This window comes from Eleutherodactylus coqui, chromosome 3 (genome assembly GCF_035609145.1).
Source record: "Eleutherodactylus coqui strain aEleCoq1 chromosome 3, aEleCoq1.hap1, whole genome shotgun sequence".
Classification (NCBI taxonomy): domain Eukaryota; kingdom Metazoa; phylum Chordata; class Amphibia; order Anura; family Eleutherodactylidae; genus Eleutherodactylus; species Eleutherodactylus coqui.
Window position 1 is genome coordinate 223,483,568 of NC_089839.1, and position 27,206 is coordinate 223,510,773.

The 27,206-nt window shown below is 46.5% G+C and overlaps 2 protein-coding genes across 2 annotated transcripts in view; both read right to left on the reverse strand.

The window, feature by feature from the left end:
• Positions 1 to 2,432: 2,432 nt before the first annotated feature.
• LOC136620270 (protein SSUH2 homolog) lies at positions 2,433 to 17,637 on the reverse strand. Its single transcript, XM_066594972.1, has 11 exons — positions 17,217 to 17,637; positions 15,194 to 15,272; positions 14,958 to 15,087; positions 13,495 to 13,555; positions 9,812 to 9,936; positions 8,107 to 8,169; positions 6,256 to 6,332; positions 6,000 to 6,092; positions 4,509 to 4,614; positions 3,941 to 4,048; positions 2,433 to 2,697 (listed from the first exon to the last, which is right to left on the reverse strand). The coding sequence occupies exons 1-11, from the start codon at positions 17,635 to 17,637 to the stop codon at positions 2,557 to 2,559; spliced, it is 1,404 nt and encodes a 467-aa protein (XP_066451069.1). The 3' UTR covers positions 2,433 to 2,556.
• Positions 17,638 to 22,888: 5,251 nt separating this feature from the next.
• LOC136621468 (protein SSUH2 homolog) overlaps positions 22,889 to 27,206 on the reverse strand; it is a 31,867-nt gene continuing 27,549 nt past the window's right edge. The window contains exons 11-13 of the mRNA XM_066596973.1: positions 26,066 to 26,171; positions 25,848 to 25,955; positions 22,889 to 25,539 (exon numbers count right to left, since the gene is read on the reverse strand). Coding sequence (XP_066453070.1) covers positions 25,399 to 25,539; positions 25,848 to 25,955; positions 26,066 to 26,171 — 355 coding nt within the window. The 3' untranslated portion in view covers positions 22,889 to 25,398. The remainder of the gene's footprint in view (positions 25,540 to 25,847; positions 25,956 to 26,065; positions 26,172 to 27,206) is intronic.

Below are 27,206 nucleotides of genomic sequence, written 5' to 3' on the forward strand. Positions count from 1 at the left end.
AAGAATGGCAGGCCGATTTCCAAGGCCATTTAATGAGGTCTCCTGAGAAATCGCTTCAATCGACCGGAGAGAAGTCCTGCTTTTAAAGAGACGTCACTGCACTTGCTACATTTTTAATAACCAATTATAATAAATGAATTCTAATAAATGAGACATATTTACAAGTGAGACATCTTCTAGTCTTGTTTCAAATGTCTTGTATATTTCTGCTAACTAATAAATCAGACAACTTTCGATCCAGAATTGAGTGCAATTTGTAAGCTTCCACGAGCCCAAACATTAAGGCCTCATGTCCACGGGGAAAATCAGGCCCGCTACGGATTCTCCATGGAGAATCTGCAGCGGGTCCCTCCTGCCCCGCGGACATGAGCGCTGAAATTAGAATAAACTCGCCTGCTGCGGGCCATGCGTGTCTTCCCCTCTTCGCGGCCGGATCTTCTTTCTTGGGCCTGGCAGCTGTGCTCGCCCCGGGCACATCCGCCGGGCCGAAGAAAGAAGATCCGGGCGGGAAAAAAAGGGAAGACACACACGGCCCGCAGCAGGCGAGTTTACAGATGGTCCCCGACTTGCGAACAGGTTCCATTCCAGGAGCCTGTTCGCAAGTCCATTTTGTTCGCAAGTCGAACAAATGGTAGTATGGAGCGGGATCGCGGGTGGATCCCGCTCCATACAACGTCGGATGCAGGCTGTTCTTACAGCGGGCACCCGGCGGCAGCAGTTCTGACGAGCCACGCCACTTGCTCGTCTGAACTGTTAACACTTTAAATACCGCTCTGACAGCGGTATTTAAAGTGTTAACAGTGCTGACAAGCAGCGCGGCTCCTCGGAACTGCTGCCGCCGGGTGCCCGCTGTAAGAAACAGCCTGCACCCGACGTTCAGGGGGCCCGTACAGCGTCCCACGATGAGATTGCGGGACGCTGTGTGGTTGCTAGGCAGCCAGGGACCACTGAAAGGCCCCAGGGCTGCCTATGCAGAGTGCCCATCAAGCGCACGGCTTGATAGGCGCTCTGCATAGACAGGCCTAGGGCCTTTCAGGAGGTCCCCGACTGCCTAGCAACCACGATCTGACCAGACAGGCTTCTATCAGGCTTGATAGAAGCCTGTCCGGTCCCTGCACAGTATGATGTAATGCCATAGCATTACATCATACTGTGCAGGACAGATAGTTCGTATCTAGCGAAATTCATAACTCGAATGTTCGCAAGTCAGGGACTATCTGTATTCTGATTTTAGGTCTCCCACGGATCCGGACGGCTTCCATAGGCTTCAATAAAGCCTGCGGGAGACCCGCACGAAAATGGAGCATGACCTTTTTTCCCGCACGCGGATCCACGCCTGATGGGAAAAATGACATCCGCAGGTATTTAACTACCTGTGGGTGTCTAATGCATCCCTATGGGGCGCAGATCCGCGTGCGGGAAAAACGCAGTGGATTTTAAATAAACATTTCCCAGGGGACATGAGGCCTGTTTGAATTTGGCCACCTGAAAACATACCAACTTCTGAATATTGTGCTAACGTACACACACAGTCAGTAACATTCCTCCTCTGCAGGATGTCCTGAACATATAGCTGAGCTGTCATTGTCCCTCGTACCGCTACTAGGGGTGAAAAACTGTTGTATGCGATGCCCCCCACCCAGCCCATCATACCAGCAGTGGGGGCAGGGTGCTGCTCCACAGTAAGGGCAGGATTGAGGCGCTCACCCAGAGGTCTTGACCCAAACACGACTGTCATTAGTGCCCAAACTAAACCTGGATTTATTACTGAAGACAAGCCCGTTCCGCTCCGTAGCATCCAGTTTAATCGTTCATGACACCACTGCAAAGGGAGGCAAAAGTGGGTGTAAAAGGCAAAAATGTAATGGGCACCACAAGACCAAATGCCCTTCAGCCAAGTGCCTGGAAATAGTTTGGACAGACATGGGTGTTACGATAGCGCACCTGTCTCTGGCTGGTGGACAACGATACAGTTGGAGCTGCTCGTGTGTGTTGGACGATCAGACGATTCTCACTACTGGTGGTCTTTCAGGGACATCCTGAGCCCAGTCGCCTTGTCTACCCAAATGGAAGGATAGGTCACTCAAGGAGCCTCTGAGAGCCTTTTATAGGCCGTGGGGGGGGGGGGGGGGGGACCACTTTTAAGGCCTCAGGAGAGAAGACTGCAACACTACATGCAAATGTATCCTATAAAAAGGGATCTTAACAAGCCCCATTGACTTTGTATGGGGTCTGTCAGGTTCAGCAGCAAAAATAGTGCTACAGACTACAATGTGAACAGAGCCCAACAGAAAACTAGTGCAACACTGCCATCCTGTGGCCATATCACAAACTGCAGGAAGAATATCACAAGATGTAAACACACACAAAATACAAGCTTTAATAAATAGATTTTATTTATTACAGAAAACAATTACATTATGTTACTATTTCTTATACTTCTCAGTAGCGCAGAGTTTTGTGCACATGATCCGATTGCGCTCTGATCAGTGGAATGCAATTAAAAGACATTAAACCATTGTGGAAGATGTTGGTTTAGTGGTGGGTGTGGAGTGGTCACAGGATGATGCAGCAGGACTTCGGGGGGGAATTCTGCATGTACACCTTGTTTTCGATTCCATAAACAAAGTAGTTTAATTGCCCTCCTTTCCAGACATATCGCACCTTGGTGAGAGGAAGCAACTCAACGCTCTGCCTCTGGAGGGAGGGAGAAAGTCTGTTACTCACAGGTCTATTACCAGGGGTGCCCCAAGCCTTTATGCTGCCTAGAGCAAAATGCCCCCTTCCCTCTTAATTAAAAAAAAAGGTCATTTTACAGACATTGAAAACACCAATGCACAAGATACTCAACACATATTTCAACTATTGAGACTTGTAATAGTGAATCCAAGTAGTCGCCCAGATTGTAAGGGTTCCATCTTAGTGGCCCTTTTGTAGTAATGTCCCCCAGTAGTGGCCCCAGTAGTAAAAATTACCTCCCGAAAAGGTAGAACTCTAACTGCACAGCAACCAGACATGCATTTGACTCCTTGGGGGGGGGAGGGGGCAGAGAAACATAGCTGTGAATAAAGGGTAGAGTCTATAGAAAGGCTTAAGAAACTACTAAATCAGAGCTGACTGTAAGGCTGGGTTCACACAGGGCGGATTCCCGTCAGAAATCTCGCGGTTTGGCCGCAGCAAAAACTGCGAGATTTCTGCCGGGCTTAAACCGCGGCGGCTTTGAAGCGGCCCAGCCGCATGCTTTTCCGTTGCGGCCGGCTCTCCCATAGAGAAGAGCGCGGCCGTGACATACATAAACAAAAAAAACGAAAGTAAACAGACATGCTGCTTCTTTTGAAACCGCGGCTGCGGTGGCCGCAGCCGCAGTTTCAACTGGATTTACCGCAGCGGATTAGCCGTCCCGTGTGGACGAGGTTTCTGAGAAACCTCGTCCACATGGCTGGCTAATCCCGAGATGCCGCGGGCGGATCTGCTACGGCAGAACTGCGGCAAATCCGCCCTGTCTGAACCTAGGCTAAGGCCGCCTGCACACAGCACAGTCGGATTCCACATGCGGGATCCTACCCTGACAGCAGCGGCGTCCACGTGTATCTGTCATTTCTCCTCTTCATCTGTACTGCAGATGGACCCAGCAGCTCACCGCCGGACATGTGCAGAGCAGATTAAAAAAAATTTTTTTTGGCCGCGCCATTGCTAGGCAATGATGCGGAGTCCACAAAAAAAAAAAAATAATAATGAAGCATGCTGCAATTTTTCCTCCACTTACGGAAACTGCTATGGACAGTATTTACCGCGGATCGGCACATGTGCAGGCAGCCTAAGTTGGGATTTGTAGTTCTCCACTGCATCAAATACTAACCATGTATGTAGATATTATTTCTCTGAGCTCTTTTTAAATTGTGACGCCCTCCCCCCAAAACTTCCAGCAAGTGGCAAATACCTGTCTTATAACTCGACATGAGTTGGAGAACTGAATGCGGTGCTGCTCCAGAGCATTCTGGGAAGCCCAAGTAATGGAGGAGTCTGGGAAATCTGCCAGTGGAGACACCTGCAGGTGAGATCCGTAATAAAGAAGTTAATTCTGTCATGGATGTCCCCTTTAATGTAAGTGAATGAGGAAAAACTAGATGATTGATGTGGGTCCTACCACTAGGATCCCCACCCATCCGGAGAATGGGGTTCCTGATTGTCCCCAAATGAATGGAAATTGAGCATGTGCGCTGGGACTTAATACATTCAAAAGCCTTTGGGACTCCCATGCTTAGGATGAGTGGGCACCCCAGTGGTCGGACCCCCCATCAAATCAGATCATTATCCTCTATGCTGTTCTTGTGGGATATTTCCATGCGGCATCTCATCTCTGATGCAGCAATGCTGGGACTTGCACCTCGGGGACTACCTACAAGAGCAGCCCACTCTTCTCCTGAAATACTCTGTGCTGCTGGGAACTCTGATCCCATGTGACTATGTTTGTACCCCCCTATAATATATCAGTTCGGAGAGCTTACGGCTATCTGTTCCTCGGTGAAGACTCTCTCCCCATGCACCGTCCTGAAGAGATCGGAGGAGAATTCAGAGTTGTGATCCGATATGAATATGTATTTGTTATTCTCCCTAGGGGTGGGATAACAGATTGCATTACTACAAACAATACAGAAAGAAGGTGTGCAGCCAGGCGTACAGCGCAGTCAGGCCGCCTTCACACTTGCCATAAAATATGCAAATTCCGCGCGATGTGAGAGTGAAAGTGCAGAATTATGAAATGATAAAACAATGATTTTCAGTGGTTTCATTCCCATTTGCGAGGTTTTCACTAATGCGATGTGAAACAAAAAAAACGCTGCCCACCCTATTTTTTTTGCGATTTTTTTTTTTTCAGCCCGCGTTTCCCTGCGGAGTCTCTCTTTTATCCCATTGCAACACACAGACTTGCAATTTTCATGCGATGCATTTTTACCATGCCTATTAGATATGCCTATTGACAAAAATAGCGAAAGTAAAAGCCTCGCTGACGCTCAAAAGTTGCGGCAAAATCATCATCGGCAGTGTGAAGGAGCCCTCATGGGCTCATTGCAATTTACGCAGTCACATGGGGCAGATTAGCCATTCAGGAGCCTCGTACACTGGGTGGCACTTCATAGAGGAAAGTACTTGTGGAACGTGCAAAATTTGTATGTAAATAGAGCAATTGCCAGATAACGAATCGTGCAGCCAAATATAGTGTTTCAATACTCTTCCATATTCAAGATCTCTGCTAGCCGTCTTAGGTCGCCTGTCCATGGGCAGCGCGGATTATCACAAGTGGATTTCCGCCGCAGGAGATCATTTAGAGTCACCGCAATTAACCTATCATTATGATAGGTTAATTGTGGAAAAATCGCAGCATGCCGCGATTTTTAAACATGAGCGGAAAATCTTGATGGATTTCCCGTTCGTGTACATTGGGCTGCGCTTTCCCTAGTTATCCTATGGAAAGTGTTTCAAGCATGATCCGCATGCGATTTATCGCGGTGGATCACACTATGAACTATCACCCGTGGACAGACAGCCTTATCTCTATTCACATCAGCGCTAGGGATTCCAAAACTGAGCCGAACGGACCCTACTGACTATAATGATGTCCGTTCAGTTCCTGTACCTCGGGGGCGGCACCCACATGCCGAGCTCGGCTCTGGTACAGGATTTAGTTGCCGAGTTGTTCTGCTGTGGGTATCCTTTTATCTTGCTGCTTTCTATGCAAGCTGAATACAGGCAGGCTGCCCATCAGTGCAATAAAAAAAAATTTCTTATAAAGGGGGCGCCAAAGAAATTCCATACAGGGAGCCATCTAGCTTGAGACCAGCACCTCCAAAATGTTCCCATCCCAGCAAGCAGAGATATTGAAAACCAGTGGGAAAACAAACAAAATATGTAGAAATTCTAATGACAACCATTAAACTATATTCACATCGAACAGCTATAAAAGTGCAGCTATGACTTCTCTGTTATCAGCTTCTCACCAGGTAACGGTCAGCTCCATGTAGGTAAGGACTTGCCCCTGCCCGTCACAAATACTGCAGTTCTGAGAGTTGGCGTTATTACAGATCCTACAGCTGCAGGGTGGAAAACAGTAGATCAGATGTCGTTTGAGAAGGGGGAGCGCTCTAAAGCCTGTAACCCTCCAATTGGGATCAGACTACAACTCCTAGCATGCCCTGACAGCCGTTTGCTGGGAGATGTAGTGCAACAAGATATTAGGATTATTCTATTAGTTACCTCTCAGTCCCGTGCCCATAGCACTGCTGGCACATCTCCATCCGTCTCCCAGTCCCATTACACCACATGCACGGAATCTGCAGCAAGAAGAGGAACAGGGACATCAGTGTATAGAACGCTACTCAGACGCATCCAGCGCTGCAGGATCTTGCTGCGGCCCCTGTTGATTCAAGGTCTGTTCACATCATGCACTTCTATACAAGCACTGTACAGTAACTTGAGCACTGCAAACTCCAGAATGGTCATTGTTCTGCCTCGTAGGAGAGGTGCATGTCAGCAGAGGGCTAATAGTTGCCCTGTACCATCTAGTAACATTCTTAATCCCTTAGTGATGGCTTATATGCCCTTTTACTGACCTCACTAATGGGCTTTAAACCAGTACTGATGTCATGTCTCCACCAGAGTAATGGGTGGAGACATGGTTTGGCAGTCCTGAATATAAGGAAATGCCACCAGCGGCTGATTGGTTGCTGCAGACATGCCCTCCTGAGCTTGGCCTCCTGCCTCATCCTCCAGTCCCCCACGAACACATGTTGCTGAAAGCGGCTCCAGCACTGAAGCTCCAACTGCTACTGTTGCTGGCCAACTCCTGCAGCAACCCCCGCTCCCGCCGACCAGGAACACATGCCGCTGGAAGCGGAGCCTACACTGAAATTGCTCCCGCTACTGCTGCTGGCCGCCCAGCTCTTCCAGCAACTCCTCAACCCTACCGCCTGGCCCCCACGAATAGTGGTGAAGGCTACATGTGTACTACTGCAACGTGGCAGCTAGTCCACAGCTGGGCGTGTGACCTGCCCATTCCCTGACACTGAGTCTGGTCAACCCATATCACCACCCATAGTTCCGGTGGAGACATAATGCACCAGTACCCTTTAAACCTGTCATATATCTTTTTAAGGTGGTGGATTGGCTGGCTACTGACAGCCAGGTTCCTGCTCCGACTGCCAGGAGAAACCTCAGATCATGGTAGTTTAACCCATTACATACCAGTCAATTGCAACTGCAGCATCTAAGTAGATGCCAAGTAGAGGGGGCTCCTATCACCCTACAGCTGCACTATTTTGTCCTGTTTTCTAGTGTAAATAAGCGTTATATGGTGAACGACAAATAATTTAAAAAATAAATAAATGCCAGAATTGCTCGTTTTTCTTTTGTTCGTCTCTCAAAAAGCTATCCAGAAGTCACATGTACTCCAAAATGGTGCCAATAAAAACTACAACTCTTCCCCCCCCCCCCCCCCAAAAAAAAAAACAAGCCCTCACAGAGCTCTGCTGCCAGAAAATAATAATGTTTTGGGTTTTAGAATGTGGCAAAGTAGAGTCAGTTCTTTAAAAACGCATTTTTATAGTGCAAAGTAGTAAAAATAAAATCTCTATAAACCTGGTATGGCAGCAATTGCGCTGATCAGATAAGAAAGTTATCAGGGTATTTTTACTGAATGGTGAACGCTGTAAAAACAAAAAACAATGGAGGTATTTCTGGATGTTTTTTCATACAGAAATGCCTCCCAAAAAAATTTAATAAAAAGTTCAACACATTATGTACCCCAGAGTGGGGCCATTAAAACATACAGCTTGACCCCAAAAACAAGCCCTCCTACGGCTAGGTCACCAGGTTATGGCACTTGCAATGTGACAATGAAAAAACGCTTGGTCCTTAAGGCAAAAAAAAATGGGCTGGTCACCAAGGGGTTGATGCAGCTCTGGATGTGACAGGAGCAGAAAACTGGTATACACTACAAGTTGGATCTTGTCACATATTTAAAGGGGCCATGTCACCACAATCCCCATAGCATATGAGCATAGCACTGTGCAGCTCCTCCGGTCTAGGAGGCTGGTTGGTCGGACGCACCCGGCCGGTCCCATGGCACTTCAGACAGGTACTTTTCCCCACTCCTCTGCATTGTGAGCACTCCTGAAGAAAGAAACACAAGAAAAGGAAGAGAATGAACCGAGGATTGGATTAATGGGGTCTGTACATAAAATGACTGGACCCCCAACATATAATAGACAGCAGTGCACCGTGCACACCAACCCTGATCCATACCCAGACCTCTACTACTTCTATACCGCTTTTTTCCTCCTGTATCAGCCAGTTATGCTCCCGACGTCCAGGAAGTATCAGCAGTTACAAGGGTTAATCTTTGGCATTTAACCACTTCAGGACCGCAGAACACATAAATGTCCTGTGGTGTGTATGGAGTGGGCTTAGGACCCAAGTCTGCTCCATAAGTAACTGTTGCAATCGCAGTTAGTTCTACTTGCTGCAGTTAACTGTTTAGATGAGGTGGTCAAAATTGACCGTGCATCTAATAAGTCAGTGGGAGGAGGAAACCCATTTCAACAAACCACCAGCACTCCAATGCAGCGCGATCGAAGGGTGCTGATGAACTTGCATGGAAGCTCTGAGCCTACTGCATGCATGTGTAAAATATATATATATATATATATATATATATATATATATATATATATATATATATATATATATATATATATATATATATATATATATACACACATACATATACACATACATACATATACACATACACACACATATATATATATATATATATATATATATATATATATACACATATACACACATATACACACACACACACACACAAAGCCCTACGGCAGAGCTTCATAGACAACATTAAAACCTTATATACTGTAATACTGGAGTGTTACAGTATATAGTACAAGTGATCAAATGATTGCAAGTTCAAGTCCCTTGTGGGGACTAAATAAAATGTAATAAACTTAACAGTTAAAGAGATAAATATTTAAAATTATATATAAAAAAAAAAACAAAAAAAAACAAAAAAAAAACACATCTTTTCCAAGTTTTCCCCCATTAAAGATCCCCACATATTTGGTATCGCCATGTACATAAAAGCCAGACCTATTAAAATATAATATTTATCCCACAGTGAAAGCTGTAAAAAAAAAAAAACGAAGGGATGCCAGAATTGCTATTCTTTTTATGTATCCCAGCACCCAAAAAACAAAACACTACTAAAAATGGATCAAAAAGACATACAACTTTCCCAAAATCGTGCTAATAGTACAGCTCACACCACAAAAAAAAAAAAAAAGGCCTCAGACTAGTCCAAAGAAAAAAAAAGTTACGCGTCTCAGAATATGGTGACAAAAGGCAAAAGCTATTTTTGTTGAAAAAGAAAATAATGCAATTTATTTTCTAGTGTTCGCAATACAGTAAAAGTGGCATATGAGCCTTGTTCTCTGGGTTAGTACAATTTCAGTGATACCAAAAGTATATAGTTTTCTAATGTTACTTTTTAAATTTCTCCTCCCTTAATCAAGACTACTCAGCTGCCGCTCCTCATTTCACTAGTCCAGAAACTACTAAAGTGGTCCTGAATGAAGATCCAGCACCCAATAGTCAGATCCCATTTCTGTCTCTTTGGTCTCCAGATTTCTGTATGTTCTATACTAAAGGAATCTCTGGACCATTGGATGCCGGAGTATCGGAATATGATCAGTACTTCCAGGAGGTGCCTTGTGCAGCCCCTCCCCCAGCCCCGCACCTTCACAGCAGATGTATTAGGAACTTTCATCTTCCGCATCCCATCCTTGAACATGTCAGGCACAGCGACCAGGACCTCCCAGGGCTGCAGCGCCGATCTGACATCTAGAGCATCCACATGCTGACCTGCAGGAGCAACAGAGGGATGATGGGTATTATGGTACCGATGGGAAGGAAGATTCTCCAATCCAAGAATGACAAACTAAAGTCTAAACGTTCACATTGGGGAATTTACCATGGCGAATTCCACCCAAAAAAGTGTCAATCCACAGAAATTCGGGAAACACGATTTTCCACATCGGAATTCCACCTGTGGACTTTGCCCACGGACAGAACAAAGTCTGAGTGCAGATTCACATAGAAAACCATGGTTTTTAAAGGCAGAATTCACACTGAAAACTCCATGGTGAATTCCGTCATCTGAACTTTTCCTAAGGGAATGTTCACATGGAGAACTTTTGTCCTGGAATCCGTTCCGATTCTGCATCAAATCCGTATCGCATTCATTTAAATGGGGATCCGCAACTTAAAGTACCTTTACACGGGGCGATTATTATGCGCATAGTCGCCATGAAAAGTCGTTATAGCGTTCAAACGATGGTTGTTTGAAGGGTTTTACACTAGGCGATTGCGGGTCAGTTCGGTTTCACAGTCCTTGAGCAATTACGCAGGCCGAATTATCGTTCACCCACCTGCTAGGGATGCTACCTTCTCCTTGGAGGGCGTGTACGCGCCATTTTTATACTCCTCACACACGGTCATTGGCCAATTTGTTCACTGTCTGCCCTGCAAAGCGAACTGCTGAAAAGAGCAGCAGCGAAACAATCCAAGGAACGTAGCAGCGAGTGTTCCTTCGAGGATTCCTGCGCATTTATGAGCACGTGAATAAACATCGGCAGCCAGAGTTTTGTGGGAAGTTCGCGCTGAACGCCTCCCCCCAAGTCGGCGCTTTGTCATTTGCTTTCAGCTCAGTTCTGCTTACACGAGGTGATAAATCATAAACCGACAAACATTTTTAGGTGAGCTGAAAACAAACGACTACTGAGTGAATTATCGCTCAAGCACAATAAGGGCCCCGTGTAAATGTGCCTATAGTAAATACAGTGCAGGTTATTTATGCATACAGATAAAGAACAAAAACACAAACCGAACGCAAACTCCAAAACGCACAGCCAAAACCAGCAGTGATCTGTCATTTCCATGCAGAATCAGATTTTGAATATTCTGTAGTTTATCAACGAAGCTCCACCTACCTCACCCATGGCCACACCCACTATCAGCTTGCTACTCCTTTTTTAGTGATCTGAAGTGTGTAAATGAAGTCTAACGCTGTATGCAGAGGACAAGCGGGACCGCTATCTTCTGCATACAGCTGTTGTCTTCTCGGAGCACTCAGCTGGTATACAGCCGAGCTCTCCGAGCGGGGTATGCAGCAGACAATCGGCACTGCTTGTCTTCTGCATACTCCTGCTTGTTCTCAGAGCGGGATACCAGCTGAAACAATAGTATTAGCGGTATCCCGCTGAGAACTCAGTGTGCAGTCCTGATAAGGCTCATCCTTGGCTTTCAGATTGCTGAAAGACAAGGATAAGTGAATTGTGCACGAACAGTGCAGGATGGCTGCTCGTTTAGACCCAACGATTATCGTTCAAAAGACGTCTCGAGCGATAATCGCATCTAAATGGGCCTTTAAAAAAAAAAAACAGGTTTTGGTGCACATAGCAACCAATCACAGCACAGGTTTCATTTTAACTCAGCAGAATAACAAATGAAAGCTGAGCTATGATTGGTTACTATTGGCAACAAAAAATATGCCAAATTTTACTCAAATCGGACATCTGTATACGACACAAACAAACCGATTTTGTGTTTTAGATATAAGATGCCAAACAAGCAAAGGACCTGTTTGGGCAGAAACAAAACAGCCGCACTTAAAGGAGCAGCCGCTCGAGAAGCTGTAGCGCCGGAGCAAACTAACAGCCAACTCGAGAATCAACGCAAGCGACAAGCCACCGCTTGAATTGTAGAAACTGACAAAGCAAAGCATGCCCGACATTCTTCAGACCGAGAGACACTCAATTTTGAGAAGAACAGCTTGGAAAATCTTGGAAGGGGAAGCTTTTAGAGGTGTTATTGTATCTTGACACCACCAGGAAGCTAGGGGTTTGACAGGTGGAGCGCCCCTCTCACACCCCTAGCCTTCAAGGATGCTAGCAGCAGCATGTGCATTCATTTGTGTCGACACTGCAGCCTTACGATCAGGGTTAGTTTTTTTCTTAGGCGTACCTTATAACCTGTAAATCCTGTCATGCTCCAGCGGTAAGATGGCAGCATTTACACAATGAATAATGTAAGGCTAAGAAGAGTGAACGTGATACTAAGCCTTCAGGGCCGGCACAAATGAATGCACACGCTGCACCTCTCAGTGTCCCCGGAGCTCCAAGCCGCTGTTTCACTGCTCCTCTTGCGCTGTAGCTCTGCTTGCTCCAGCGGCACTTCAGTGTTATGGGTGCCACCCACCCTGCCAACTCAGACCTCCATCCCACCCGCTAACTGACTGCCGCGTGGCGGCCGCTAGCTGTCTGCTGTATTGAGGCCGCCGACTCTCTGCTCCTGGACGCCAGGTACCCCGCCCACCCCTCCACCGCCTCAGTGGTGCGTGGCTGGTGGTTGTCAGATGTATTTCGGTGGGCCCCTCTGTGCTCCCAATACCCTGATCACCTCTCTGCCACATCAGTGCTGCGTGGCGGCTACAGGCTCCGTTGCAGCCACCGCCTCTCTGATCCCTGACATCCGGTTCCCCACTGACACTTGGTGGCAAAAAAGCCGTTGCCACAGACGCTCAAATATGAAACACGCCCCCGGTCAATCACAAGCTGGGAGCTTAACTTTTTTTTTGACAGGGCTGTGTTATGTCGCCACCCCTAGCTTCCGGTGGCTACATAATACAAAAATAAAGCTTTTACATACAATGCAAATGCCAAGTGTCATCCCCAGCTTTCTATTGGCCGAATGAACAAACCATGCTCATATTGTAATGCCCCAGGAGACGGCCGGCCTATTAAGGGGCCCCAGGAGACGGCCGGCCTATCTTGCTGTGGCAGAATGGTTTTACTATTAACGCTTAGATTTCTTTCTAAACCACTAGAGACTTATGTCAGGGCCATCTTCCGGATCTTAACGTTTCGTAGAAAATATGAGAAAGTACAACTCATGTTTTCAAATGCCATCAGTTGGCGTGACAAAGGAATTGAGCAACGGCGGGTTTTGGTCAATGTTTAAAGTCCAAGGGAAGATTTATCATTGTGTTGGTTCACTACGACCAAATGTGGAACACAAGCTCCTGCAGATCTACTTTATGGGAGATGAACAGCAGCAGGCCGACCAACGCTGCAAGAACATTCCAGCCACTAGGGAAGATATTGTCTTATTGCAGAATAACAAGAATAACAGCCATGTTCGTAGTTTTAAATCAGAGCTACAGCGAATGCCCATGATGCATTTAAAGTAGTTATTCGGGCAGACAAAACACCTTCTGGTCAACATAGCATTCATCAGCATAGGTGTCCTTCGACGTATTTATGTGTACATTCGGATATATTTTCTTACTTGTCACGTTTTGTGTTGCACGCATTCTGTATCGGGTACCCAGGCTAATTATATTATATACGATCTCACACCAACCTGTATATTTTTCCGTTATCCATTCGCAGGACCGCGACTCCGTAAAAGTCTCCAAAGAGTACTGCAAATAAAGACAAACAGATAATCAGGCTATATACAGCCAAACTGAGGTCATTCATCTAAGTAGTGTCCTAATGGAGAAAAGCTGCAGTGAAAAGCAGGGGAAGGGAGATTTAAGTAGCTCCTGAATTGCAGACTCCAATAGAAATTGCAGCTTAGGGCTCGTGCACATTTGCACCAAAGCTCCATGCGGATCCTCTAGTGCAGCAGGCTGCCCCATTTTGTCTGGGAAAACACCGGAGTGCTAGACGGTCTCTATTATAGGCGATTGGGTCCATCCAGCGCCATTCGGTCCGGCATTTACATTTTTTTTCCATTTGGAAGGAATTAGTGCCAGTGTAAACAAGACGTAAACAAGTTGAAGTCATTGATCATAGTAGTGTCCTGATGGAGAAAAGCTGCAGTGAACAGCATAGGGGAAGGAACAGAAAAAGTATCCTGAACCTGTAGATGAAATAGGAGGTGGATTACAGACTACCTGAGACTCCAACAGACAAGGCAGCTAAGCATGAAATGACTAATAGCACCTGTGCCCTAAGGGTGCATTCCCACATAAGAAAAACCTCCACCGGCTGAGACACTGCCCAGACACAGGTGACAGTAGTCGCGGCGATCCTGCTGACCTTATCGTCAAGATCATGTTTCCATTGGCTGCCATGGCTGAAGCAGTTTTTGTTACATGGGAACATGCCCCAATACAGAAAAGCTGCAGTCAAAAGCATGGAGGAGAAGGAACAGACAGGCCCGGCATCACTTAACAATCACTAAGTTGGGACACTTACTGTGTGAGGGGTCACTAAAAGCAGCAGTTACTGTGTGGCCCACAGCGGTCACAAAAATGGGGACATTACTACTGTTTGGGGTACCACGTGTGGCATTATTACAGTGTTTCTCTAAAAATAAGACAGGGTCTTTGTTAATTTTTGCTCCAAAATATTTCTTTTTTACATGTATAGCTGCCTGGACACAATTTAAAAATCATGCTAGGGCTTATTTTTAAGGAAACAGGGTATCTTGGGTACCATAGAAGAGGGAATTGTGCAAAGGTGTAGATATCGTAGGGAGGGTGATGGAAAAGCAAGGAGCCAAAGATGTCTGTGTGTTAAATTCCACAGAGACAAGTTGTGGCTGGCAGAAGTCGTCATGGCAGTCTGGGACGGATACAGAAGAAAAGGGGAACTGAATAACTCCAGAAAGAACATCCCCTGTGATCAATGGATATAACAGTACTGTAATGACCTATATGGTCTGCAAAGTACTTGTATAGAGCTGGTATCTACTGTTGTAGGATCACTGTATGTGCTGCTGCGTTACACACTGCAAAGGAGCTCACAGAGCGTCGCCCAAGGACCCACATTACCCTGGAACTGACCCTGTGGAGAGAAGCAGCGAGAGACACTCACCCTATAAGTGTTTAATGGCTGCAGCTCTTCAGTCATCAAATCTTCGTCTGGAACTCTCCCGTAGCAGCATTTGGTTTTACTGTAATCCTGGAAAGCTTGTTTTGCGTCAGCAGAGCTGATCTGGAGCGCCCTGCGGAGGAAGAGGCTGTCTACTTCTAATCATAGCTGAAGATTTACATCAGTGCCATTTAGCCCTTAAAGTACCTCCAGCCAGGTAATAGGAGACGTCATCTTACCTGCAGTCTGTATTACCGATGTAGAACAAAGTGGCGGACGCCGGACCACGGCCAAAGGGAGGCGCTAGATACCTCCCACCTGTGGAAATATAAGAACATCTGTTATATTTTTTGAGGGTTGTCATGGGAGCCCCAAAAGAGATTTTCAGTCACCCCACTTTCCAGAAGTCCTGAAAGACAATGACGGCCATATTGGTTTGTCAATCCGCTTTCCTAATAAGGGATAGAACTAGGAAATGGTGAATATATAGCTTGTAACAACAGAAGAGGATGACATATTAAAGGGGTTTTTCTGGGTCTGAACAATTGATGACTGATCCTGAGGGTAGGTCATCAACAGGTGATCGGGGTCTGCAACTTGGGATTCCGAGTGACAGCTATTAACTAGCCTGCTGTCATGGAGCAGGAAGCTGGCAGCTCTGTATACACTGCAGTGGCCTGGGTTCGCATCACGTTGAATTCAATGGGAACAGCACTTGCAATACCAACCAGGTCCCTGCAGTGTATGTGGAGCTGCCAACTTCCTGCTCCGTGACAGCAACCTGAATAACAGCTGTTTGCAGAGGATCCAGGGCAGCAGATTCCCGCTGATCAACCACTAATGGCCTATCCTGGGGATAGATTATCAATTATTTAGACCTGAACAACCCCTTTAAGTGGGGATTTTAAGTTTTGGGGTTTTTTCCAAGGAAGAATCCAACAAAAATTGGGTTATGCTTTGTGTAGAGGCTGAGGATGAGCACAACACAGGGATTCAGTGCAACGCCAGGAGATCCTCGCGTCACGTCTTGCACTAGGCAATGGTGTTCCAACAATAGCAGGAAGGGTGTAGTCTTCTATGAAGACCATGGGATCAGGGGGCTCCACCCTCATCCCACCCAGTGACTCGTTGAATCCCCTTAAAGGGGTTGTCCTGCGCCGAAACTGTTTTTTTTTTTTTTCAACCCCATTCCCCCCCCCCCCCCCCCGGTCGGCGCGAGACAACCCCGATGCAGGGACCTAAAGAAAGCTTACCGGAGCGCTTACCTGAATCCCCGCGCTCCGGTGACTTCTATATTTACCGGTGAAGATGGCCGCCGGGATCCTCTTCCTCCGTGGACCGCAGCTCTTCTGTGCGGTCCATTGCCGATTCCAGCCTCCTGATTGGCTGGAATCGGCACGTGACGGGGCGGAGCTACACGGAGCCGGCATTCTGCACGAGCGGCTCCATTGAAGAGAGCAGAAGACCTGGACTGCGCAAGCGCGGCTAATTTGGCCATCGGAGGGCGAAAATTAGTCGGCTCCATGGGAACGAGGACGCCAGCAACGGAGCAGGTAAGTATAAAACTTTTTATAACTTCTGTATGGCTCATAATTAATGCACAATGTACATTACAAAGTGCATTAATATGGCCATACAGAAGTGTATAGACCCACTTGCTGCCGCGGGACAACCCCTTTAACTTGCAGTACTGCTGGACACCAGGTAGATCTGTGAAGTATGTCTGACTGTTCCTTCTGTCTAATGCTCTCAGTCTGGAGAGCAGGAGAACAAGGAAGGAGTCAAGAAATGCGCTACCCATCATCTGTAGGTACTTTAGAAAGGTTCTGCTGCTGACTAAAGATATAGAGGACACCATTACTAAAGGGAGGGAAATTGGAAGTAGCAGCAGAATGGGGAGAGAAGAGTCGCAAAGATCAATGTCTCCAATTAGATGTCAACAGTGACCACTGGAGGTAACTGCACTGTAATCACTATTGTGTACAGGCGGTATCTATTATATAGTGAGTGCATTAGATGTATAATACAGCTGAGCTGCTGTATCTAAGCTGTCACGTATGTTCTAAAATGTGTCTTATAGATATGCTGTTTTCAATATACATCTTTTGGTGGGAGGAGCCTGGAAGGCCCAATTGTAAGTTTAGCTGTGGGGTCTCGGAAGTTCTAGGCACCAGGTGTAACACTATGTATCCGTTTTCTATGGACTGTTCCATTAATATTAAGAAGTCAGCGTTACCAATACGCCCCCTGCCATGTACTCACCATCGATACTGCCACCCGTCATCCTAGGACCAAGAGCTCCGCCACAGTTCTGGATGATTCTTACTTGTGCGTCCACTGGAGGGCGACACTGGGAAGTCACAGTTACATCTGAGCCAGTTTGAACTTGTGTTCTAAGACTGGCATTCACGAGTGGGTTGCATGCCGGTGCGGTCGTGCCCGAGGTTCCGTTGATCACAGTTAGGTTAGTTCCACCCGAGTTGGGAGGATGAAGCTGCTCTGTACCAGGACTGGTGTTCAGTGATGAAAGAGGTACAGCGGGTACTGCCCAGTCCTGGGGGGCATTTTGAGGTGACAAATCAACAGCTGTGTGCATGGATGGAGTAACCAGCGCAACCTTTGAATATCCAGGGGTGCTTAAATCAACGTCAATGAAATCCGATAAGGTGCGTCTCAAGGCCATTATTACCACCTCTGGGGAATAGAGGGTTAAGTTATAATTCATGTAGCATTCTAAGCGCAGTTACATTCCATGTATATATAGCAATTCCATAATACAGGGAGTCTCAAAAGGAAGCACCCACGTAAAGTGAAGACAGTTTGGCGAATGCTGATCCAATTTCAGCTTTTCAAATGGGAATGTAGGTGTGTGACACACCAGACTGGTAGAGAATTTCATACCCAGAAACAGCTGTCTGTGCATGGGCTCTGACTTTGCTTTCAATTCCTGGCAATTGTTACAAGCCTTGTATAAAGAGTCTAAGATTGACTTTAGGGAATGCTACCTTTCAATAGGTGGCACTCTGGAGGTATTGTTTCATCTCCCTTAGGCCGCCTGCACGCGGGCGGAAATCCCGCAGCGGGATTTCCGCCGCTCAAAGCCTGCATAGGAGTGCATTACAATACGCATTCCTATGCAGACGGCCGCGGTCAGTGCAGGTAACGCGCATCGGCGTGGAGTCCGGGACGTTACAACGTATCAGTGCAGGTAACGCGCATCGGCGTGGAGTCCGGGACGTTACAACGTATCAGTGCAGGTAACGCGCATCGGCGTGGAGTCCGGGACGTTACAACGTATCAGTGCAGGTAACGCGCATCGGCGTGGAGTCCGGGATGTTACAATGTATCAGTGCAGGTAACCTGTATCGGCGTGGAGTCCGGGACGTTACAACGTATCAGTGCAGGTAACACGTATCAGTGTGGAGTCCGGGACGTTACAACGTATCAGTGCAGGTAACATGTATCAGTGTGGAGTCCGGGATGTTACAATGTATCAGTGCATGTAACATGTATCACTGTGGAGTCTGGAATGTTACAATGTATCAGTGCAGGTAACACGTATCAGTGTGGAGTCCGGGATGTTACAATGTATCAGTGTGGAGTCTGGGATGTTACAATGTATCAGTGCAGGTAACATGTATCAGTGTGGAGTCCATGATGTTACAATGTATCAGTGCAGGTAACCTGTATCGGCGTGGAGTCCGGGACGTTACAACGTATCAGTGCAGGTAACACGTATCAGTGTGGAGTCCGGGACGTTACAACGTATCAGTGCAGGTAACATGTATCAGTGTGGAGTCCGGGATGTTACAATGTATCAGTGCATGTAACATGTATCAGTGTGGAGTCCAGGATGTTACAATGTATCAGTGCAGGTAACACGTATCAGTGTGGAGTCCGGGATGTTACAATGTATCAGTGCAGGTAACACGTATCAGTGTGGAGTCCGGGATGTTACAATGTATCAGTGCAGGTAACATGTATCAGTGTGGAGTCCGGGATGTTACAATGTATCAGTGCAGGTAACATGTATCAGTGTGGAGTCCATGATGTTACAATGTATTAGTGCAGGTAACATGTATCAGTGTGGAGTCCGGGATGTTACAATGTATCAGTGCAGGTAACACGTATCAGTGTGGAGTCCGGGATGTTACAATGTATCAGTGCAGGTAACATGTATCAGTGTGGAGTCCGGGATGTTACAATGTATCAGTGCATGTAACATGTATCAGTGTGGAGTCCAGGATGTTACAATGTATCAGTGCAGGTAACACGTATCAGTGTGGAGTCTGGGATGTTACAATGTATCAGTGCAGGTAACATGTATCAGTGTGGAGTCCGGGATGTTACAATGTATCAGTGCAGGTAACATGTATCAGTGTGGAGTCCGGAATGTTACAATGTATCAGTGCAGGTAACATGTATCAGTGTGGAGTCCATGATGTTACAATGTATTAGTGCAGGTAACATGTATCAGTGTGGAGTCCGGGATGTTACAATGTATCAGTGCAGGTAACATGTATCAGTGTGGGGTCTGGGATGTTACAATGTATCAGTGCAGGTAATATGTATCAAAGTCGGATCCAGCTGTAACAATCCCTCAGCTGTAATGGTCACAAAATTGGTGAGAAATTAAAACAGATTCTGACATCACAAAAAAAGCAATTCTGCCCTGGGGGAGGGGAATTATATTACCTGTCATTTGTCCTCTGCGTTGTTGTCTCTCCGATCCGCTGGTTCCCGCATCTTGTTTTGGGTCTTCCAAGATGGCCATCATAATCCTCCGACTATCTACAGTAATGGTGCAGTCACGCGGGTGCCCAACATTCTCGGGTGCAACTCGCATCGCACACAGACACCCCATCAGAGCGATATCCCGCACATCTGCATGTTCTGTAGTCATGTGAGACTCATGAAAACAGAACATGCTGCGATTTTTTTTCGTCTCACATCGTTCTGAGAGAGAAAAATTGCCCGCATAACTACAGCCCATTGCAAATAAAGGGTTGCATTGTTGGGAGTTGTTTCGCCTGTGTTAACGCACCCTAATACAAACTGTGCACTGGTAATGTGTTAGACCAGTGTTCCCCAACTCCAGTCCTCAGGGACCGCCAACAGGTCATGTTGTCAGGATTTCCTCAGTGTTGCACAGGTGATGTAATTATTGTCGGTGCCTCAGACATTGCCACAGGTGTTCTTACTATAGGAGATCCTGAAAACATGACCTGTTGGGGGTCCCTGAGCACTGGAGTTGGGGACCCCTGTTAGACTACTGATGCCCTAAACACTGCTCACGTAGTGCTGGCCAATAGGAGAGCGGTGTGAAGTGCCTTGGACTATCAGTCTGCAGTGGCCATCTTCATAGACCAAAAATAAAGCCCAGGAACCAGCGAATCCAAGGAATGACGGCAGCTGATGAAACTACCCCTCTAGTGCCAGAGCAGAACTTTGTCGCAGGACTGGAGGGTCACTCTAAGCCTTAAATTCACTTTCCTTTTCATATGGCCATGTGCGCCCCTATGGATGTCAATCGGAGAGCATGCGCACAGCGGCCTGAAAAGAGGCTTTTCATATCACGCACAGACCTGACCAGACAGTGTGAAAGCCAAGCTAGTGTAAGGAAAAATAAAAAATAAAAAAAACACACACACCTTCCGGCTCGCAGTCACCTCTCCAAACTGCGCCATAACTTGGTTTATGGTGGTGTTCGGAGGAGACAGGTTCGCTTGAAGCTTTCTAGTTTAGACCACATTCACACGATTGTATCACGAGTGCATCTTGGCTTCCGAACTCCAAACGACTGTCTCAACCCAAGTGAGCCTGCGCGCCTGCGCACACGCACACTCACACGCACACACGCAGGGTGTATGGGGGCTGCGTATTACATGGGTATTTTTCACACACATAATACGCAGTAAATACATAAGTAGCATCCCCATAGCCTATATTCACGCCAAATACACCAAAATAGTAAATGCTGCATTTTTTCCCACACACGTGAGCGGCCCAGTAGAAGTCAATGGGCCTTTAGCACCCCATATTACGCACCCCGATGTACCCGTGTGGGTGAGCCTTTATAGGGGTCAATGGAGCAGCAGTCAAGCCAAGATGCTCATCGGTAATACAAGTGCTAAAATGCACTCCTGATACGGTCGTGTGATCACCGCCCCGCTTTCAGTTCCTTACAGTTGTTAAGATCTCTGCTTGCTGAGTAATGGAAATAATTCGTTGTTTTTAGAACTTGACTGAAAATCTACTGCACCCTGCATACAGCTGACATCTGCTACAATGTATCTATGAAGAAAATATCTGCCCAATAGACCGATCTTACATCTGATATTCTTGTATTAAGATCAGATTTCACCTTCGTTGGAGATACTCAACGCATATAGGAGGTCCAGAGCACCATCCAAACCTGAAGCTCAGGGTAAGGCGTTCCCATCACATGATTTAGAGTTGCTGACACCTGATGCTGAGCTGGACAAGAGCTGTAACCCTTCAGCTGCTGGGTCAAGGCTTAAAAGGGTTATCCAGGCTGCATTCTTCCAAACACAGCGCCACCTTTTGTTCATTAGGTTGTATGTGGTATTGCAGCTCAGCTGATTGAAGTGAATGGGAGCTGAGCTGCAATACCAGACACACCCCCATGGACAAAAGTGGTACTGCGTTTAGAAGAAAGCAGCCATGTTTTTCTAGTCCTGGACAATCCCTTTAACACCTCCTGCCCCAGGACATAAGTTTACGTCCTGGCTGGGAAGGGGTTCTTACCAATCGACGTAAACTTAAGGCCTATGAATGGCATGGGTTCAGAAGTGGAGACCTGGCCTCTTGCTTCAACAGGGGATTTGGTTGTGAACGCCGATCCTTGATGTTAACCTCTTACATGTCAAGATCAATGTTGATTAAAGCACGTAACGTGTTCACAGAGGATGTAATCGAGGAGGGCCAATGGGTTGCCATGGCAACCACACGTTACACAATGACGCCTGGGTCTGCCATGGCCTATATTTGCTATAATTAGCGATAATACATTGCAGTACAGAAGTACTGCAATGTATTATCAGTGTGATCATAGGTTCACAGGTACAAGTCTCATACAGGGACATTAAAAAAAGTAAATAACCATATCTAAAACAACCTTTTTTTAGACACTTTCCTCTGTTTAATAAAAACACATTGGTATCATTACATCCATAACAAACTGTACAATAAATTGAACATATTTTTTTATCTTGCTTTTTTGTTCACTTTGCCTCTCAAAAAATGCAATAAAAGTGATCAAAAAAACTAAAACTACAGCTTGTTCATCTATGAAAAATAAAAAACGTTATGACTTTGAATGCAGCAATGCAAAAAATTTTTTCCATAAAAAGGGTTTTTATTGTGCAAAAGGGGAAAAAAACCTAAAAATATATATATAATTTTGGTATTATTGTAATTGAAAGCTGGGCAACAACCAGTATGGCTAATATTGTACATTGAATGGCCACTTTATTAGAACCCCAAGCCCTTTATTAGATCCCCTCTGGTCCTCTCATGATTGGCACTTCTCTGTATGAAAATTATCCCCGTGACCCCGGAGTGCGGCATAAAATCACGTGACAAGTTTTCAGTGGATCAGCTTCAGTGTGAATCCACAATAGATGGGAAAATCCAGTGATCTGAGTGACTTCAAAGAGGGGCGGTCATCGGTGCTAGACTAGCAGTCGGGGCCAGGATTTCACTGCCCAGCATGTGGGGTTTGCTCGTGTAACGGTGTAGCGAGTATACCAAGAATGGCGTGATCGAGGAAAGCACCTAGTGAAATGGCATCCTGTGGATGGAAACCCGTGAATGCAGGATCAGACTACACAGGTTTTGTAGTCTGCTGCCATGGAAACACATAGCTCTGTAGAGGAGATGTATAGGAGATGCATACACAAAACGGTAGGAAATTTTTAATTAGAACAATTTCCAAAGACAAGTCATTTATTATGTTAGATACATTGGAGCAATAAAAATCTTGATTTCAATTTGCGCAGTCCTCAAAATGACCCTCTGGTCCTGGACGAACCTAGATGACCGCACTGCTTCTCTGACTACCTCATGCACACTGTGTACTGATAGTGTAACTATCACATGAGCAGCACTGACCAATTTAGAGCAGTATGTAGTGGCTTAGACTACCAATATACTACGAGTAGAGATGAGCAAGCACACTTGTCTAAGGCTGATGCTCAAGCAAGCATCGGTCTTCTCGAGTAACTGATTACTCGTCTGAGCAAATGCGGGGGGTGGCAGGGAGAGCGGTGGGGGGGAGAGTGAGATCTCTCTCTCTCTCTCTCTCTGTTCCCCCCGCATTTGCTCGGACCAGTAATCAGTTAGGCCGCCTGCACACGGGCGGAAATCCCGCGACGGGATTTCCCACGGGATTTCCGCTGCTCAAAGCCTGCATAGGAGTCCATTACAATACGCACTCCTATGCAGACGGCCGCGGTTTGGCCGCGCTAAATCTCGCGCGGCAAACAAACCGCGGCATGTCCTATTTGTGTGCGGGGCTCGCAGAGCCTCGCACAGAAACGTCACTCACCCGGCCGCCAGCTCCGGTCTGCGCATGCGCCAGCTGCCCGGCAGCCGGCACATGAAAGAGCCGGGGCCGTCGGGCGCGGGTGAGTACGCGCTCGTCTCTGCAGGCGCTCGGGTCGGGTCTCGCGGCGAGAATTCTCGCCGCCGGATCCGACCCGCTCGTCTGCAGGCGGCTTTACTCCGAGAAGACCAATGCTCGCTCGAACATCAGCCTTAAACGAGCGTGCGTGCTCAGTGTGCAACAGGTAGTCAGAGAAGCTGTGCGGCCATCTTGGTGTTTTCAGCATTGGAGGGTCACTATGAATGTAATACAAAGTGTCATCTAAATAGCAAAGAATGAGTTACATGAAGATTACACATATGTACACTATATGGACAGGAGTATATAGACAGTGCACGTTTTTCAGAAAAAGTGCTTCTATTTGGTAAAGTGTCGGCCCTCTTTTTGCTTGTATTGCAGCAGCAGCACATGGAGGCGTACTTTCCACAAGTTCTCTGTAAGTCTGGGCAGGAATATCTCGCCATTCCTTGTGCAAGGCTGTGAGAAGAGATTGCGGTGAAGATGGGCGTGGGTGGCGGTGTCGTACCCGTCGCTCCAGTTAATCCCACAAGTGCTCGACCGGATAATGAATAGTTATTACAAAATGAGCAGCTTTTTATTTTACCCATGCCCTTCCCAGCATACCGTTCGGCAAACTCAGTATTTGCATATTTGGTGATTTTCTGCAGTGTCCAAATACTTTTGTTTATATAGTGTATATTGTATACTGCACGGTCAGTATATCGTGACACACCAACAACAGTCAGACACAAGATAATTTGTTCCCCATCCAACCCTCCTCTGGTATTTCTCACTATAATGAAGCTGGCTCCTAAAGTAAAGGGCCATACACACCAATAGCTTTAACGGGGCACTAACTTTTCCAACAACTTTTGCTCATTTACTAGCTTTCTGTCTCATAATTTCTGTCATATACTTGCATTAAAAATTTAGTTGCTTTACCACTGTAAATCACCCTTTAAATGGCTGCCACTAGAGATCTCCCTTCCAGCTTCTCTGCCATGCACGCAAGGACATAGGGAGGTTTCCATAGCAAGAGGAGGAGCAGCTATCTTCCCAGACTGCTCCCATGCACTTACAGGGTGCATGCTGACAGATCTGCAGACACTGTGATAACAATCTCCAAAGACTCTGCTTCTTCTACTGTTACAGTGTGTGGTTGTATGTCTGTGCACATATTAAATGCACACATTATAGTGGGTTTACTAACCATTTGACCAGAATGCCTGATCGTCGTGGGAGAACAGAGAGGCGGGCATTCAGATACTGCCTCCCTGCTGATTGGATTGGACCAGAGACCATGCAATGCAATATCAGAAGTAGGAACAAGAAAGTCAGGACAGTGAACTACTGGCAGAATGCTAAGCTTGCTACCTGCCCCCTCCTGGTAGTGGATAGCAAACAGCAGAACAAGAGAAGAATGAAGAAGAACACCTAAAAATCAGAACTTACAGACATTAAACAGGGTGCAAAGAGGAGCAAATGAGAAGAGGGTAAGGAGGACCTGGCGTGTATTAGAGTACTTGTTGAAAACTGAGATATGCTTTAATGATTGATGTGAGTTTCCCCAAGGAAAATGATTTTTCTCTTTGTCAGCATCGGTTCATGACACAATTGTATCATTAGACAATAGCAACATATCTAGCTGTGAACTAATCAGGTCCAACATCCCTCTGGAGCTATGAGGATTACCAATTTATTGTCCAGACAGGACTTCAGACAGACCAGTCATGTGAGTGGCTGTGAAATCTTTGGCTTCGCCCAGAAGGAGCATGATGGAAATACACATAATGAAATACACTCTGGGATGGATACACGTCACATGACGATGCAGCAGCACTTCTGCGGATAGTTGTCAGTGTATACTTTGTTCTCTTTTCCATACACAAAGTAGTCGTAGCGTTTCCCCTTCCAGATGTACTCCACCTTGGTGAGCGGCAGCCACTCGATGCTGTGTCTCTGCAGGAACAGGCAAAATATTCACTACAACATACACAGGTTCACCTCGAAGCATAGCACCCCTACCCATTGACCACACAGCAGTCCTGTGGGCACCCACCCATGGACCCCAGAGCAGCCACGTGGCCCCCTGCCCATAGATCCCACAGCAGCCCCATGGGTGCTCACCTATGGACCCCACAGTAGCCCCATTGTCCTCCGTCCATGGACCACCTCGCTCCTGGACCCTTTCTACATTATATTGTAACCTCTTTTTCTATCATAATTACAATTATTCATTTTGTTTTTTCTTTCATGTCCTAACGCACCTGTCTGAGGACCCGGCTTGTGGAAAAGAACTGGGAGTGATGCTGCTGCAAGGCATTCTGGGAAGCCTGATTTATGGACTGTGCCGGGAAATTAACCAGTGGTGACAACTGTAACAAAGAAGAGAATAGAGATAAAGATACGGATAGATGGATTCTATCTATCTATCTATCTATCTATCTATCTATCTATCTATCATACAGAGTGAACGTCTTCTCACCAGCACTTGCTCATCCATGAAGATTTTCTCTCCATTAACTTTTTTGAACAATTCGGTAGGAAACTCAGAATTGTGATCGGCTACAAACTCTGAAATATTATTCTTCCTGGAAACAAAATAGACAAGATAATATTCAGACACCGCCACAGAGGAGGGGCCTGAAGGGAAAGTGGAGGTTGGGGGGGGGGGGGGGGTGTACTGAGAACCACCAATACAGGATCACAATCCGGTCCTGCGAGCTGCCATGATGGCGACACTGCGGCTGAACATTTAATGCATTCAACTTTTTAATAGGTTCGCACTTTGCTGTTACTGATGAAAAATTCAAAGAAGCTTTATTGGCAGGGCCAAATAAACACTAGCAGTGCCAGAGCAAGTGGAGAATAGGGACACATATGGGGTAGAGGGTGTAGAAGTCCATGGTGTCAGCTTGTGCTGCTGGGACCTGTTGTTGGGTTTCCACAAGCACACCTTCACAGGTGTGGAATAATCGTACTGGCTGGGTGTGGTGTTCTCCAGCCAGCCAATCTCCACTGGTCTGCTTTATATAAGTACCAGCTCCTCTGTAAGAGGAAGCTGGTATCCCTTCACTCCAGGGTTTGGTTTTCTTGCATGCCTGTTATGTGTTGAGTATGTGTATAGGTGTGAACAGTGTCATGTTCAGTGTCTGTGCAGGTGGCCGGATATCAGGTGTGAACAGGCATGTTCAGGGGATGTGTGTGAACAGTGATGTATTCTATGGGTCAGCGCAGGTGGCCAGACATTAGCTATGAACAGTCCTGTTCTGTGTTGTATGCTATCCCTAGTGTGTAGGTGTGAACTGCGTTATGTCCTGCTCTGGATCATTTTCCACATTGGGCGAGTTAGGTCCATAGGTTCCAGAATAGGGCCGTCCTTATCAGGATGATTGCCCTGCTTACAAGCAGGTGTCATGTGGAAGTTGTCTCATTAAAGTAGAGACCCACCAGACAACGAGGACCCGTGACGTTGACTCACGGGCTTAAGTGTCTTGGCCAAGACACAAACTAATACATCGTACATTCTGTAATTATTTCATCTGGCTAAGCATGCAGATACGTTTGCTGAGTGTTTTGAGCATTTCTTATTCGTTGGTTTATGCTTGTCTGTGAGTATCATTTGC